Raw genomic sequence first — 18059 nt, forward strand, 5'->3', positions numbered from 1 at the left:
TGTCTAATGGCAGAGAGACAAGGGATTAAACTACACTATGGTATTCAGTGACTGGAGGTGAGCAGGGTATGCAGGAGCTTAGAGAAGGGGCAGGTCGCACTGGCTTCTCAAAAAAAGACACCTAATGTGAACGTGCACAAATGAGAAAAGTTATCCAGGTGAGGACAAACTTCATGGAAAGAACATTCCAGACAAGAGGAAAAATACAAAGGCCATGGCAAAGACTTGAAGAAAAAAAAGGAGGAGAGAGGAGGTGAGGGGAAGATGGGTTCTGTTTGGGATACAGAGACTGAGGCCCTCAGTGAAGGTATTTAACATGAAGCCAGATATGTGGGGCTGGAATTTAGGGGTGACCTTGGATGGAGGTAGAGATGTGAGAGATAGGAAATGATGGTTGAAAAATGTGAGAGTTGACTAAATCCCTCAGGGAGGATACACAGATTGAGAATATCATTTCAGAATGAGACACCAAAAGAAAAAAAATCAGGGGATGGAAAAAAACAAAATGAGCCACAGAAGGAAAGAGAATAAATAGAGAGATTGGGAGCAGACAAAAGAAAGTCTGGCATATGAAAAACCAAGACACAGCCCTGAGATCAAGGTGTGTTTATGTAGATAAATTTGAGAATAAAATGTCTAGTGATGGCAGAAGAAATGAGATCAACTTTTCCTTTTTGTCAAGATAATTTCAGTGACTTATGAAGAGATACTTGGTCTGGCAGTATTTTAGGCTACGTGTCTTTGAAAGATTTATTTCTTAGACACTGATACACATACCCAAAGTGTCTGAAAAATGATTTTGCCACATCTTCCAACAGCACCAGCCCAGATGGAACCAAAGGGAGGGGGTGGGGTGGGGTGGGGTGGAGAGGGCAAATTGAAGGCTTACGGAGGTGCATGGACCTGTGCTTTTCCAGGACAGAGAGCACAATATCAGCCCTGACGATCCCCCAGCAGTGGGAAAGGGAGCCCGTGATGCCTGCCAGGGCCTGTACCTCATGTGCCCCTCACTCCACCCCCACATCAGGCTCAGCAGTGGGCCGCTCCTGTTGCCAGGCTCTGGACCAAACCCTAAACATTCTAGGCCAGTACTCAGTGGCTGAGCCAACTGCCCAGGCAGCCTTGTGCCATGGAGTGGCCAGCCATTGGGGGTCTTTTGACTCTTCTCATACTTTCATGGAGGACTTTTCGCTCCATTCGAAGCCAGCTTGCACTGAGGAAAGAAAAACAGCTTGGTCTCCAGCTTGCAGGACTAATTCAGGAAAAATGCCAACTCTTGGACAAACTCAGCCTAAGTTCAATATGAACACAAAGCCTTAGAGGCAGCTCTCGAGGAAACCCGCCTAGACGAGGAGGCCAGGGAAGCACAACGTTGGGAGGCAGCCTATAAGAAGGTGGCCAGGGACAGAGCCAAACTTCAAGGGGAGATAAGGTTTCTCTTCAAAGAGCTCAAAGAAGAGCAATCACGACATTTTCAATACCAGCAATTCAGGTTGGCAGAGCTTTCCAAAAGGATCCAGTCCCTAACAGAGGAATCCAACTCACTTACACTGGAAGTAGATGAAACCAAGGTCGTACTGTTGAACATCAGCAAAGAACGTCTGCAGGGAGCAATGACAGATGCTCTGAGGGAAAACGCCCAACTACAGAAAGACCAGACACAGCTTTTCCAGGAAGCTCAAGGGTGGAAAGAGAAGGTGAGTGAACTCACCTCACAGATGACCATGCTCCAAGACTCCCAGGCTCAAGGAGAACAACTGCTCTGGGAGAAAAGGAAATATATCAAAGCTCTGACTGAGAACCTGCTCATCACCACAAAAGGCTGGGTTTCCAGGCACCCAGAAGACATCACACACACTGGGAACTGACAGCAGGAAATGAGGAGTCAACTGGAAAATGGTCCTGGCTTAGGTCACTGGCCAACAAGCGCTTTGGAGAAACTGGTCTATGGTGCTCAGTTAAAGGCTTCCCTAAACACCATGGAAGAACAAAGAAATCAACTTCACACTCAACTCCTGGAGGCTGAGAAAACTGAAGAAGAACTGGCGGAGTCTCTGCAACATCTCCAGACTCAGCGAGCATCTTGGCAGTCAGCAAACACACAACTGGAAAGGGAGTGCCAGAAGCTTCAGCAAAAGCTCACAGTGAGGACCCAAGTTTACCAACAAACAGTCCTGAGCTGCCACAGGAAACTGAGAGTGCAGGCGAAATCCTGGGCAGAACAAGAGGAGAAACTGTCCACCCTGCAGGAGATGGACCAGGCTGCTGAAAAGCTGAAGATCTATAGAAAGCGAGCCCAAGATTTAGAGGAGGAATGGGAGAGGACCATCCATTTCTACCAATGGCAGCTCACCTCCCTGGAGAGAGAGGCCCATGAGAGCTGGGCAGCAGCTCACATGGCTGAGAGAGAGCTCCAGGATTTAAGAAGAGCCAATGCTTGCACCAGACAACACCTCAGTGCAACAGAGCTGAAAGCCCCCCTTTTGGGCAAAGATCCTGCCACACTCAGTGTCACAAAGAGTGCATCTGCTAGACAGTGCTCCCCACAGGGTCCCTCCCCTAGGGGTTGTCCTACATCTGCAAAGAGATCTGTTCACCCTCTTCAGACACTGTGGGAGGAGCCACCGGTAAGATCAGCTTAGACTCCAACAGGACCAGGAAGTCCATCCAGAGCCTCTCACCTGGGCCTCATTCAGCTCTGCCTGCCCAAAGCCAAGCCCCAGCACTGGCCTTTATTCCTCCTGCCCTTCCTCCAGGTGGAGCTCCATCGTTTCTAAGGCCCCCAGTGGCCCAGGTCCCGAAAGGTCCTGCTGCTCCTCCTCTGCCTCCTCCAGGAAACAAAGACAAAGCATGTGTACTTCACTGGCCCCTCAGGTGTCTCCCTGACCCATGGCCAACATTCCCAGTGACAAAGGTCTATTTCCCATGGCCTATTCCTCAGTCTCTTCCCACAGGAGCTGAGGTTTCCCCAACCCCCACAAGCTGAAAGCAGGGGCCCCTCTGGGATCCACTCAGATTCCCAAGAAGCCTGATACTCAACACCCAGCCCCACAACAGGAAGCTGGGCCATAGCTTTGCTCTCCCTTCAGAGTCACTCCCACAGTCTCCCTCACTTTCTGCACTTCCGCTCTTTCTCAGGCATAGTATTTAGTAAATAAAGAGAATTTAAATATGAAAAAAAAGAAATATCTCAACATGTATAAACTTGAAAAAAAAATAATAATTATATAACAGCCAACTGTCAGAAAATCCAGGCATACAATTATTTGGCTTTAAGGCAAATGTGATAAGGGAATAACAGGGTTATGACATTCTACCCTTATAACCAGGGGAAAAAATTACCGTGATAGAAATCCCCTAAACACCCCACCACTTTCCTTTGTACTAATAAAAAATCAAGGGTTTTTTTTCCCAAAAAGCAATAGGCACAGAATTAAAGGAAAACGTGGAATAAGTTTTCTTTGGGGGAAAGGTATTTTCATGACTCTGGGAGGTAGTTTTCCTGTGTTCTAATGGCTGTGTTGCAGCAGCAGCTAATGTAACATTTGGGAAGGTACATTTTAGGTGGAAGTGAACTGCTCAGAGACTTCAGCCTTTAGTAAGAACACAGGAGGCGAGGCACTATTGTGTGTGATGAGGCACAGATGCTCCAGCTTGGGCAGAATAGAGCTGTGTCAGGGGCTTGCCCTTGCAGCTGCACCGGCTAGGTATTAGCTCCACCAATATAGACAGTTCCAAGCAGAGAGGGGCAGCTCCTAACTACTTAGCCCCTCCTTGCAAAAAGGGATACACAGAGCTCCCTACAGACAAGACCTCCTAATGTGGGGAAGACTCAACCAGCATCAAACACAGAATGAGGCCACAGGGACCACAGCCACATGTTATTTCCTCTTGGGTTGATGTCTTCATCCCCTTGGTTGCAAACATGATTGTTTTTAAAATTGCAAAGCCTAACAGACACAAATCTTAAAAACATGATGACCAAAAAACTAATGACCATACTGCAATTAGAGCACATAGCACTGACCACACCTCTGAATAGGTAGCCATTTCCTAATCAACAGCTGCATCTCCCTCTTGGGCTGTGCTCGTGGATGTGTTCAGAGAAACAGACCACTGTGCAACTGCTATCAGGTCAGATGGTGGGGCTCCTAAGGCTCTCTGCAGATCACCTAAACCTCTGTGCTGGGAGCTGGGCTGCTGACACAGAAGCTGTGGGATTCTGGTGATGACAAAGTGACCACAGCACCGGTGCTGCACAAGTATGCACACATGTAGATCCTGCAACATTGGCCTATCACAGGGAAAACACTGGGATTATCAGAAAAGACCTGGAAGGACAGTGGTCCACTTGAAAACAGGTAACAGGTCAATAGCCCCCAGGCACAGGGCTCATCCAGCAAGTCAGGAGTCCTTCTCTTGCAGCCCACTTTTGATAGTGTCAGTACACCCCATGAATTAGCCTCAGGAAGGTGAGGACCCAGGTCACAGGTTCCTACATTTGAAGGTAAGTCTAGTTGGCTGTGGGGCCAGAGTTGCTGGATGAGATTGCTTGGTCTCTGTCAAAAGTATCAAAGTCACCCAGGGAAGCCTTGGTGTAGGTGAGGCAAAGCTAAAGGCTTACCAGAATTTCAGAGACATATTGTCTAGGCAAGCATGGAGCAGCTCACAACAGGACTCCAGAAGTGAAATGTCACTTGAGGCCAAATGAATAGAATGAGCAGCTACACAGTAAGCTGGCCAAGACTTTTTTTTTTTTTTATGTTCACTGCTTCAGTGATTTTCTGTCAAAAAATGCTAACAAGCATGAAAGTCCTTAAGAGCTTTACAATCTTTCAGTTTGTTCACCAATACATTTCCTGCAGTGTATTTGTTTCCCAGGCTCATGTGACATGGCCCTCGATCATGCTTGTCTGCTGCCTGATGGATCGGCCACCCCTGGGCTCCTGGGCCAGCCTTTGGCAGAGTCTGTTACAAATTTCCCACCAGAGAGCACTGCATGAGGGATATAAGGATGACTGCATAAGGCCCTGGACAGCAAGGCTGGCCTGCAAAAGTGGGGTCAAAGGACTTTAGGCCTGGGCTTTCCCACCCACACTGCCCTTCTGCTACAGCCAAGGCCCTAGGCTCACAGTTCACTGGCACAGCCATCTCACGCCCAGTGGCCTTGCAGCCTATAGGGGTAAAAGGGAAAGCCATGGCCAGAAGGGCTGTGAGCAAAATGAACATGTAACCTGTCTTTATTTCTCAGGGGATCACATTGAGAAATGGTGTGAGTTGAGAGGAAGGGACAGCCTAGGGGAATGGGCAAGGTCAAAGGGGCACAGAGGTCATAATTAACCAACATGTGTATGGAGACACGTGCCTGCTGCTTGGGGTTACCAGGCCCCATGCTTCCTCCCAGGGCCTTTCCCCATGGCCCCTCTTCACAGCATACCCTATGGCATCCAGGTACAGGTAGGGGTATGAAATTAAGACTGGTGAAAATCTTCACACTTTTTGTGACAGATGGGTCCACCCTATCCTAGAGCAGAGCCTAGGAAGGAATCCAGATTCCAGGTGTGGAAAAAGATTTCCCCACAAGAAGATCGGGACATGGTGCCAGGTACTGACAGCCCATAGCAAGACACCAGTAAGCCAGGGGCACAGGCAGGGCTGCCAACAGCCGCCAAAGAGAACCTCACATCCAGGCCAGAATGTGGGCCCTGGTTGCAGATACAAATGCATGTTATGTGCCCAGCTCAGCCCTGAAGAGGCACCTGCAGGACAGGTATATGCCTCTAAGCTCAAAGGTCACAATGAGCGAAACAGAATAAGAACACTGAACCTTAAGAGCTGAGAAGGGCCAGAGGAAGACATTTTGCAGTGCACCGGGGACCTATGACTGCAGACTTACTCAAAATGATTCAAGCATGTGGAAGTGGACCATTATGGCCACACAATTCATATGTAATTCAATGGACCAACTACAAACCAGAAGACAACTCCTGCCTTCCCAGAGCACAGAGCAAATGAGGGCTAATATCAACCAACCTACTTTCATTGGGTGGGAATAATGTCACATTCAAAATCAATATAGTCCTACCTAACCTAAAGAATGTCTTTTCAATATAATACTGCAATTCAATATAATACTGCAATATCTGTATCTACATAAAACTAAAATTATCCATACTCTGCTGTTATTTCTTGTGGAGTGCCGATTTTCCTCATTCATGACACACAGAACGATTTGTATAGTTTCTACAAAGAGTCTACACAAATATTTCCCTTTTCAATTAAATCACTTCAGTTTGACCACTTACAAGCCATTAACCACATGACTAGATAAGATATGACAGCATTATGGTGTATAACTGGCATTCATAAAATTACATAATTATAATTAGATGAGTTCTGACATACTAAATATACCCATGAAACTATTACCACCACCAAGACACAAACATCCATCTCTCCCAACAGTTTGTGTCCCTTCATCTCTATATAATCCCTCCAGCCCCATCCCAGGCCATCCCTAACAAATCATCCTCTGCTTTCTGTCATTACAGATTGGTTTGCATTTTTAAGAATTTTATATGCTTTCTGTCTGGTTTCTTTAATTGGGCATAATTATTTCAACAATTCAGCATATTGCCATGTGCATGGGTAAGTTGTCTTGTCATCACTGTGCAGTGATGTGGCTTGTCATCCTGGGGATATTTGGCTACTGCAGTTTTTGGCTAATCTAAACAAGGCTGCTGTGAACAATGGTGTGCTAGTCTTTGTTTAGAATCCACTTGTATTTTTCTGAGGTAAACACAAGGGGAACAGATGGGTCAAACTATAGGTGCATTTTTAAGTGGTTTTTTGTTGCATTTTAATTTACTCAGTGCCATGAAAGTAAAATATACAAACCATAGCTTTAGATATAGTAGTGACCAATTTTTTTTTTTTTTTGGTACCGGGGATTGAACTCGAGTCCTTGCACTTGCACAGCAGGCACCAAAACCACTGAGCTAAATCCCCGGCCCCAGTACTGACCAATTTTTAAAACTTTGATATTCCTCTTCTTTAATTTTAGATCTTGTTATACAAAGTTACTGTTAACACACACGGTTCTAATTCTTTGCAAACCTATTTGTCAAGTTATGATGACACTGCATCATAACACGGCACAGAATGATTCCTTTAAGAAATCACATCAGCAGTATTTGGGAAATGGTTATGGATAGAACTGACTTGGAGGGTAATGCTAAACATTCCTCATAAAACATGTAGCACATACACACTAACAAATGGGAAATGTGACTTTAATATAAGATAAAATGTTACTCTTTATGCTTTAAAACTCTGGGACACTTTAAAGGCAGACAATACAAGGTGCTTTAGTTCTAGATTCCATAACTGAACACTATTCTATTAGTCACCTGAAAGTCTATAAACATTGAGGACTGCTCATTGGCTTTTAAAAATCAACTTCAAATATAAAAGTACTTAGTTTACCAGGCAAAATCTAGTTGACTAGTTATATGTTACATAAAAAATACCTTTTAAGAAAAACTGACTTCAAAAAAGATTGAATCATTAATGAATAATAACTTCAAAATTGTTACTGTTTTTTTTTTTTTGGTACCAGGGATTGAACTCGGGACCTTGTGCTTGTGAGGCAGGCAAAGGAGTCACTGAGCTAAATCCCCGGCCCCTAAAATTGTTACTCTTAAGAGGAAAAATGCACTATTTTAAGATCTTTCAATATGTTTTAAGATGCCATATTTTATGACTTCATAACTTTATATATTTTAAACTTCCAGCAAAATATTTTGAAATGGTTCTTAAATCTAGTAACATCTAAAGAAATGAGTTAGCATGTGTGTGGAATAACTAACACACACTTATTTCCACTATGAACATCCATTAAGAGAGTTCCATATTTAATTTGGTATAAATATTCAAAGCCTCATTTAAATGTGCTATACAAATATTAAGTGATTTTAGCATTAAAATCTGCACTTGATCTTAGCCAAAGGCCGAGAAGCGATGGCATTAAAATCTGAATACTACTACCATGCAGGCAACTTTCACAAAAAGCTTCAGAGGCAAAAGATTTGGAAATGGCTGGGTGAGAAAGAAATAAGTCCAATCTACCTGAGTCCTCAATTTTAGAATTAATCCTCAAAAAGATGGCATATTTGATCACCACCATTTTGGGGAAGAGTTCTGTCAAGATTCTAATATTTATGATTTTAATCCTTATAACCTTTTAAGTTTTAACATTTTAAAGTTTTTTAAAGAACTATTTTCCCAGGTGGTTATGCGATTTCACATTTCCACTACCGACATATGAGAGTTCCAGTTCTTCTACACCTGTACCAGCCACAAGAATATTTTGACAGTCTTTTTTTTTAAAGTTTTATCCATTAGGAGAAAACTAATGATCTTTAGTTGATAATTGTGGTCTTAATTTGCATTGCCCTGGTGATCAACAGTTAAGTATCTTTCATACCACGACTGGCTATTTCTACATCCTCTTTGGTGAAATGTCTGTTCAGGTCTTTCCCACATTTAAAAACTTGGATTGTTTGCCCTATTATTATTGAGTTGCCACAGTTATTTATATACAGAACTCCAAATATAAATTCTTAGATAGGTTTTCTAAATGTTTTCTATTAGGCTGTCCCTTTATTTTCATGAGTAACTTTGAAAGAACAAATGTTTTCAATTTAATGAAATCTAACTGATTAACTTCTTTTGTACCATATTTAAGAGATCTCTGCCAGACCTAAGGATACTACACTTTTCTTTTGTGAGTTCCTGCAGAGCTTCCACTTCCATACTGGGTCTATAATCCATGCCAAAATAAATCTTGAATGACTTCAGGCAAGAGCTGATGTTCCCTCTTTGTACATGGTCATCTAATGGTCACAATACTACTTGTTAACCAGAATATTTTCTTCCTGTTGAACAGCCCTGATACCTCTGTCAAAAATCAATGATGAGCCTCTTTCTAGATTCTCCATTCTGTCCCACAATCTGTATTTGGCTTCATGTGAATACTATACTGTCTTGATCACTGTAAATTTGTAGTAAGTCTTCATCAGGTAACACACATCCTCTACCCATGTCTATTTTCAAAGTTGCTGTACAATGTTTCAAATGTCCTTTACATTTCCATATAAGTTTTAGAACCAGTTTTTCAATTGCTATTAAAAAAAACGTATTATGCTGAATCTTTTCATCAATTTGGGGAGAAATGACATCATAGTAACTACTGAGTCTTCCCATCTATGAGGATGGTATACCTCTCCAATTATTCACATCTTACTAACTTCTCTCAGCAATGCTATAGTTCTCATGATAATAGATCTTGTCAAAGATATATCTTTGACCTAATGTATTTGTTTCATTTTTTGTTATTATAAATGATAATGCTATTTAATTTTTAATTTCCAATTGAATCATTTACAAGTTGACAGTTTACAAGCCATTCACTGATTACAGGACAAGATTTTAAGATGTAAACACAGTGCTTTTACATTAGCAAATCCATTCAGACTATTTGTGAAAGTGCTGCATTTTGCATTTCCCTCCCTAAGGAGGAATTGTCCACATTAATTTCAATGCAGCCAACTCACTCAAGATGATCTTAGCCTCAAAACACTTTACACTTGGCTGTAGACTATGTTTTCTAAACTATAGCACAAAGGAACGGGAGTATCCATTTGAGGGTACAGTGTGATTTGGATGGGTAAAAAGGGTGTTGGGGGGATGAAGTGCAAGCATCATTCTGAGACTGGTCATACTTGATCTAGCTTCCTCATCCCACTGAGATGTAGGAATCTGTACTATTCTCTGTCCTCCTGGGTAAGACCCCATGTTGCTTTATTCCTTGACAGGAGACATCTCCCTGGACAGTTTGTGTAGACTTTTGTTCAGCAGGACCTCTAAACATACCACATGCCCCTACCCAAATGCTCCTGCCCTTATTCCTTGGTGGCTCATTCTTGCGTTTCACATCTTTAACTATCAGCTCCCTGGCCTTGCCAGCCCCTGGCAGTCTTTGCTTGCAGCCAGCACCTTCACATCAGGTATTTTCCACATTTCTTCACTGGATGTTGGTTTAAGTATTTGTTCTCTCAAGTCTATATGCTCCACAAAGACAGGGTATACACATGCATCATGAATCAAATGTCACATGGCACATGTCATGTATTGTACATTGTATACAGTCAGTCTCCAGGGCCCAAATGAGAGCACAGGATCCCACTGTGCCATCCCCTGGCTATGTGAGCAAGTCATTTAACTGATCTGTGCTCTCAGTTCCTGCTAAGGACAGACTGATGCATGAGAACTGGGAGGACCCAACTCAGGGCAGAACTGGCCATAGAGGACTCCTCAGTGCCAGCGTGAGTGCTACTCTTTTTGACATTCTCACCATCTAACTCTGGATCACACCTGCATACTGATGTCTTTCCTAGGATGCCAGCTGTAGCACAAAGCATGGAACATGCATGGCACAGCAAGAACCCAATCTAATTCTGCTGATGTGAGTGAGTTCCCAATAGGACATACTCCCTGAGATAGAGCCTATTAAAGCTGAGTTGGGTGTCCTTGAGACTCAGCTGAAACCTCAGCCCCACTGACACTGTTGGCAGATGCACTCCAGCAGGCCTGACAGCCAGCACTGCTGGCTGCTCCCATTGGTCTCTACCCCAAAGCAGAGAAGTTTCTGTGCAGGGATCCAAGACCAGCCCGTAGAGCTGAGGCCCTGCAACATCAGTTCTTGGCTTTCTAGTTCAGGATTCTTCCAAGGCCCTTCTTTGTAAGATGCCCACCTCAGTACCCGGTCATGCTGATGGAAATCCTGCATCCTCATCCCAAGCCTCAATCACACTCTGTGTGGCCATTGCCCTAGAATGTGGGTCCTGAGGGCAGAGGTCAAGTGTGGCATTTGTGTTTGCATCTCTTCTGCCTGGTGGCACGCCTAGCTTGAAGGAACATGCCACCTTTATCCCTGGTCTGAATGGACAGGCTGCAACTCACCTTCACATCTGGAAAGCAGGGCCAAGCCCTCTGCTGAACATGGCAAACCTCGGCTCCTGAGAAGGAAACTAATACTCTGTGGGCTCAACTTCAGCATCCTGGGAAAGCCTGCAATAAATTCCACGCAGCCACTCAGCAAGCCTCTGTGTGCACTGGAAGGATGTGCCCTCCATCTGAGATTCATGCTCTTGTTTGAAACACTGCTAGATGAGAAAGGAACCAACAGCAGAGAGACTGGTCTAGAAAGGACAACAGAGGGTGAAATACAATAGTGGACATTCGCAAACATCTCACACTGAGTTGAGCTTGGCCAGAAAGTGGTCATCTTATCCCCAGGAGAGCTAGTCATATGTCCAGGACAATGTAGATGGACTTCTGTCACCTCCTACTCAAAACCTGATATAGGTGGAATAGGGGGAATGTAGGTGATGCAAGAGTAACGTCAGGAGATGCACACCAACATCATGCAGGCACCATCAGCCACTTCCAGTTCTTTCAATCCCTGCTTCCCAAAGCCAGGACAAAGAAAGTGATTTTTTCCTTGGAACTTCCTATCCCTCCCAGGCACAGGTAGCATAGCTGGACAGGACCATCTCATGCCTGGGAGATCCTTCTGTCAATAAAATGCAGTCCCCTCCTGGGTGTCCCCATCACTCCTGCCAGCATCTAGTCTTCTCAGAATGCCTGTCAGCCTTCCCCGCATCCTTAATAGTTGGTTGACATTCTAGTCTCTTGTGCCTCACTGCCTAGGGTTCAAATATGAGAGGCTGTGGAGAAGTTAACAACTCCCAGGCCTCTTGTTTTCTCTATCCAGTGGGAAGTAATGATGAGCCACATAAGAATTCTGTGAGAGGCCTGTTCTGAGTGCTTAAAGCTGCACCAAGAGCCCTCATGCAAGTCTTCCCTGTTACCATGACTCTCCTCTCCAAATTCCTCCATGAGAATGGCAATGGTATATGGAGAACACATGGACTACTGCAACTTGAGGCCCACAAGCAGCTCATACACAGGCCCATAGCTGGGTCTGCCCAGTGCCAACAGTCACACATCTGGGTCTGGATGACAGCAACAGGTGTCCATCTGGGCTTGCCCAATGCCAAACAGGCACATAGCTGGGTCTGCCCAGTGTCAAGAAAATGAAGCATGGGAACAGCCTGCAGAGAAGCAGATCCTGGGTTGCTACTGAATTAGCCCGAGACCAGCCTCTACCTCCTCCTTTGCAGTCTGTTTAGCCCCATGTCACTTCAGGGAGCTCTGACAGCTGGTAGTTTCTCCTTCTGGACACTGGTGAATGTGAACCCTGACTCCTGGTGTCAGCAAGATAAGTCATATTTTCACATTTTCCCTCAGAGACTTTCTAATTACTCAGGAAAAACCACAGGGTAGTTAGGCCAACACACCATTCCCTCTGTTCCTGAGCCATCCCTGGCACCTGCACCTTGCATTTTCCTGCCAGGCCATGTCGAATGATGTGGTCAGCCATGGGTCTCAGCTGTTTCCTGCAAGGAAAACCTCTCAAGAGATAATTCAGCCTGTCCTCACTTCTCCTGCTCAGCAGAACAAGTGCACCTATGCCCTAGGATTTGCTCAGCCTAAACTACTCACAGATGATGGGGGTACCTTGGGGTGCTAGACTCAGCCTGTGCTAAACAAATGTGTATAGCTGGGGCAGGCTCACTTCAGGGCCTGGCCTGCAGCCAGGAAACACTTCACATCTCCTCTCTTTAGAATGAATGCATGGAGTCTGTGACAAAATTAACCTGATGGCAATTGTTTTCCTCCATTTGATAGCCCAATGTCAGATCATCTGTTAGAGGGAAATAAAAAAGTCAAGCCTAAATGTATAAAAAATTATGATAGAAGTCCTAAATAAAGCAAGGACTGTAAGCTCATTGAGTCAAAAGTCAATCAATCAATGAGGGAGTGGATTAGGAGTACCTCATAAGCCCCAAAGAAATAATTTGCCCAAACACTGGAATCTAACAGTGGAAGACCAAATTCCAACACTTTTAGGAAGTAAATAATGAAAAATCAATTCAGAGGAAAAACAGATCAAGAACCCTGACTCTGACGTGCCGACACATTTATTGCTGAATACCATTTCTCGGCTGACCGAAAACTTCTGAAGGTGTTTATTTACTTTCAACACCTTCCAGAGATCAATATTTTTAATTTGGATCCGAGTTATTATTTTTCACATCACAGCAGCGGGAAGCAGTGTAAAGTGGCTCATATTTTAGTGCTAAAAAGATCGATACGACAGTTTCACCTTCACTGAAGCCCTGCTGCTGCCCGGCCGCACATCATTGCGTCCCATGGGGCTTCAGGTCCCGAGGCAGGAGAGCAGGTCATCACCCGCTAGCAAGGTGGACAGCCATGATTTAACTGAGCCTGGAGCCCGGTGCCCTCGGAAAACCAATCTTGTTCCTCTCACTTCATCAGGCCTGTCTCAGGTGAGGAGGAGGAGGGCAGGGGCCTGGGTAGGGAGGGGGCCACTGCCAACAGCAGATTAGTCCCTCATCATAAAAGCATTTGCTTTTCCTTCCCCTTCCTTGGATCAAAGAACATCAGTAAACTCCATTAATTTCCCATGAATTTCCCCTAAAGTCTTATTTAGGAGAACAGAGGGAACAGGGACTGGTTATAGTGTGGGGGACAAAAACAGCAGGAAGAAGCTTCTCCTGGCAGAAGCAGCCTCTGCTTCTCAGACCCCTTCAGCCCAAAATGAGGGTTTCTGCCTGAGAGGGTAGCATGGGGGGGGGGGGCGGCTGGCAAGAATCTTCTTAGGAGACTCTAGGAGCTGGGTGCTGTGAACCATGGCATGGAGACCAAACACTTCACCAAACTGGGTCCTTCTGACCTCTCCACATCAACCTTCAGCAGCTCCCTGGTCAAGAGGATGCTGCCCTGCTAGGCAGATAGAGGAACTCCACAAAAACCTGAAGCCACTCAGGCAAGATCAGAACCATGTGCCCAGTCTTCTGGGCTAGTTCACCACCCTCAACCCTGAAGTCCCTCCTCTCAACAATGCAAAAATACAGAGGGGAGTCAATACGACAGAAAAGTGTGTCACCAACATAGTGAGGGAACAGGAAAAGGACCACTGGTGGGCAGCAGCCAGGCATCTATGCCAGTCCTGATCTATAGGATTCACAGGCCAATGGCTGTGCTGCCAGATCCAGCACTTCAAATAGGGGAACAGCACACCTTACCAACAGGACACAGCTATCCCTGCACCTGAAAGGTGGGTCTTGGCATTGCCTGTTAGAGCCAGTCCATCCTTGGCTCTACTGTTGGGATTTGTGGGCCCAAAGCCCCAGCCTCTTTCATGAAGTAAGTGGACCTCAAGAGTACCCTCAATCTAGGCCTCAGCTGGCTGCTGTCCCAGAACTAGGTCATCTGGAGCCCCAGTCTCAGGTCCACTCAAGTCCCCTGCACAGTCACCCAATAGCTCCACATATGCTATGTAAGACCAGGACTCCTAGGGGAACAGATGAACTGGGGTCATAATGAGTTACCCTGAATGCCACTGGTGCTAAGCATCCAAGTCGTGCGGCCATGCCACAGCAAGGCTGGTGTACACACTCTCTGCTACAGCCCTGGCAGGGACTGTACTAGGGGAAGGGGAGTCCTGGGAGTAAACTGAGGTACCAGATCCATTCAAGGGCCCTCCTACCATGCTGGGGTTTGGAGCTACCAGTTGAGCATCCCTGATAAAATGGACACTGCCTCAGCCTTGCTAGTCTGACTATTCACAGGGAAGCACAGCACAGCATTCTGAATTGTCTACAGACATGTACCTGCTAAAAAGCATGTGTACCCTCCAGGGCTCAATCCCCTCTAAGGCCGTACCACCTCCTCCCTCTGCCTGTGGTAGCCAAACCAAGCGCCAGGCAGGACAGGGGAGTGAGGAGGCCACTGATGCTCTCTCCTGTCACCTCATGAACTTCCTGTTCCGGTGTCTAGCAGAATCCTCATACAGCATCAGCTATCACCCTGGATCTGTGTTTCACAGGCTATATCTTCTCAGCTCTTTCAGCAGCTATCTTAACTATTCCAACAACGTCCCTGTGCCAACTTTAAGTCATTATTAAGTTTTGGTTTCTCCAAACTTTCTCCAGCTAGGTGAAGAAAGTCCACATGGAGGAGGCAGCTTTCCCTTCACTCCAGAGACAAGGACTTTTGGACAGGACAGTGCCAGTATCTATATGTCTACACCAGCACCCTCTCATCTAGCGGCAGGATGGTAGCAAAACCAGCAAGTGAGTTGTCTATCCTTTTCCCACCAGGTATGCTACTTAATCAACTGAAGATTCAAGAGGTGACTCAAAGTGGCCAAGCAGCCCCAGTGGGAGGGAGCTAGAGTCCTGAACTTCAGCTTCAGACCCCACAACCCACATCACCCGTCCAAGGCAAGAGGCTGTGATGGCCTAGTCTACCAGTAGGGACACAAGAGACACAATTCTCTTTCTTTCAGGCTTCCTAGACCAAACCAGCAACCAGGGAAGCAATGACAAGCAACAAGCAAAGCAGTGACAAGCACCTCCGCTGTGATACTTTTCTTCTGTACCCATACAAGACAGAGTGGGATTTACAAAAATAAATTTGCAATTTCTTCCTCATTTAGCCATTCTGAAGCTGGAGTATAGAAGGCTGTTACTTTATGTCCTCCTATCGACATGGGAGCTTGTCAGGAGTTGAGTGATGCATTTTCTATGCTCCTCCATGTGGCCAGTTAAATCAGACACATGATTTCTGTGCAGTTGGAGCATTTGATCAATATGCACTAAGACAGCCTTGGAAAACTTCACCCAGGCACTTGCTCAGTGTCTGGCCTATGTGGTGGGTGTCCTGGAGTTGCTGAAAAACTGTATTGAGGAGCACTGTAGTGCTAAGACTCTACCAAAGTGCACCCCCAGTGCTGCAAGTGGGAGGCATGTTCCCAGGGCAGGGATGGCAGGCTGGACTCAGAGTGGGGCCTGGAGATAACTAAAGGACCAGGTGGCATGATCTCTCCTTTGGATTAGTCAATGCTCATCTAAACTGGCTCCAAGTTACTTTTATCTATGCAGGCACAGAGCTTATGTTTCAGATTGAGCTCCTCCTGGGGGGACCCTTTTCCCTGGGCCAGACTGATCTCTTCAGGTGGGGCTAGAGGGCAGCACATCCATCTGAGGGTTCCTGGTCACAGGTCACCTCAGGTCCTCCTTGCTGTGAGCCCTTGCACCATCTGAGAAAACTCCTAGCCCTACCTTGGAGTAACCTTATAAGAGAAAGGCTCCTAACTCTACGTCTGAACTGCTTCTGAGACAAGGTCACAGCTTCATGTCACACACCAAGTTGTTAACATGTGGATCAACCCTGTGGATCTTCCATCACCAATGTGAATGATCCTCAAAGGGCTTTTTTCACCCAATACCAACCTGATACTTGTAATGTGTGGCTGGGCTGAGAGGCAGAGACCCCTCTCCTCTGAGAGTTGATCTGAAGGCAGTGGGGAGACAGACACTAGATAAGGAGCATGTATATGTGGAAGAGTACATTCATGCCAGGAAAAGAGAAGTCCCTCAGAAAGGGGAAAATAGGCAAGAGCTCCAGGAAGAGGCCAGGGCATCAGGGCAAGGCTTTCCACAAGGAGAAGGAAGGGGCAGATAGGTAAGCAGGGCCAGTGCAAAGGCTGTGGGGAAGACAGAGGAGCAAGGACCAGGAAACACAGGGCTGGGAAGGTAATGGCCACAGTCCCAGCTCATAGAAAGAAGACCAAACAACAGACTCCTGTTTTTATTTGCTTCTCTGTGTTTCTGGATGCTACACCAGGAGCAGGACCTGTGGACGTGAGTGTGCAGAGCAGTCAATGTAGCTCCTTCATCTGGACATTCTAGGACCCAATAATGAGCGATCTGGTCCCCAGAAGTATAAGTTCCATGTCACCAGATTCCCCATCACATGGTGCCTGGGAGGGACACAGGGAGAAGCCAAGAAGGCAGACCCCAATGATAGGCGATCCCAAGTTGCTGGGGCAAAGAGAGCAACACAGCATGGGGGCCAGGATTATAAATCTAACACAGAGACCTCTATGCTGTGTGGATTGAGGGTGGTCCTCACTAGAAGGAAATGTTGGAGGCACTTCTGGGGTCTTGAGACACAGCACACTTGTTTATATCCTTTGGGTAGCTCACATTAATGCCAATGCTCTGGGCCAGTATCCTCTGTACAAGTGGTGGAGACATCCACATATGTATCCAGGAACCAGACAAAGACCTAAGCTTTTCAGTGTTGGTGCCAGAACACGCCAGACTGTAGCACCTCTGGAGAAGCAGACTTCCAACACCCAACTTTCCACAGCAAATGCAGGTAGACGTGGTCAATGGCACAGACTACGGAGAAAAATTCCACCAGGGAGGCCAGGGAGAAAGGATGGATCATCTTTACAGTCTTTGCACAGAGGCAGATGAGTTTCCTACTTATATGAGTAGCCACACATAAATGTTCCTGTGAGCAAACAAAACAATGTCACCATTTAAGTACCAAAATCCCCTTACAGGCATCTCCTGCAGGGAGCACACTAGCTACAGATGCTGCACTGGCGCCACCTCCTGGCAACAAAGGTCATTTGCAAGTTGTCTGCCTGCCTGAAGCCCCTCAGAGACTGCCCAGCAATAGAACCTGGCCACCCACATGACAAACACTACCAACAGCGCAGCACACCCCACCACAAACACACCAAACTCCCACAATGCAGTCAACTATCTCCCTACCAACAGGAGCAGCAGATCCTCTCACCACAGACCTAAAAAAAGCCACCAATAGCAAACCTCCACTGCCAAAATGCCAACTCCCCTACTACCAGCTCACATGCGTGGGACGTACAGTTTAGCTCAACAGCTTTCTGAGATCAGGCTACTATTTTCTGATTCCTATTAGTAATGATGACAGCATTTACGTACAAGATAAATTCATTTCAATTTCCTTTTTCAATTAATGGCCTATTATTTGAATTAGACTCAGCTAAAAATACTGCTCCAATACCATCAATC

General features: G+C 45.8%; 2 protein-coding genes across 6 annotated transcripts in view; one reads left to right on the forward strand and one right to left on the reverse strand.

Annotated features, from left to right (window-relative positions):
* The window catches only part of Inpp5a (inositol polyphosphate-5-phosphatase A), a 251681-nt gene that overhangs the window by 117874 nt on the left and 115748 nt on the right, over window positions 1–18059 (reverse strand). The gene's annotated exons all lie outside the window — the stretch shown is intronic.
* Window positions 1296–3176, forward strand: LOC147825695 (melanoma inhibitory activity protein 2-like; the record flags this gene model as incomplete). The annotated part of the gene is given in 1 exon segment (XM_087185602.1): window positions 1296–3176. A coding segment is annotated over 1 exon segment (1347 nt), but the record flags the coding sequence as incomplete, so codon positions are not given.

This window comes from Heterocephalus glaber, unplaced genomic scaffold (genome assembly GCF_053883595.1).
Source record: "Heterocephalus glaber isolate CG9 unplaced genomic scaffold, H.glaber_assembly_v1.0 deba00001497, whole genome shotgun sequence".
Taxonomy (NCBI): domain Eukaryota; kingdom Metazoa; phylum Chordata; class Mammalia; order Rodentia; family Bathyergidae; genus Heterocephalus; species Heterocephalus glaber.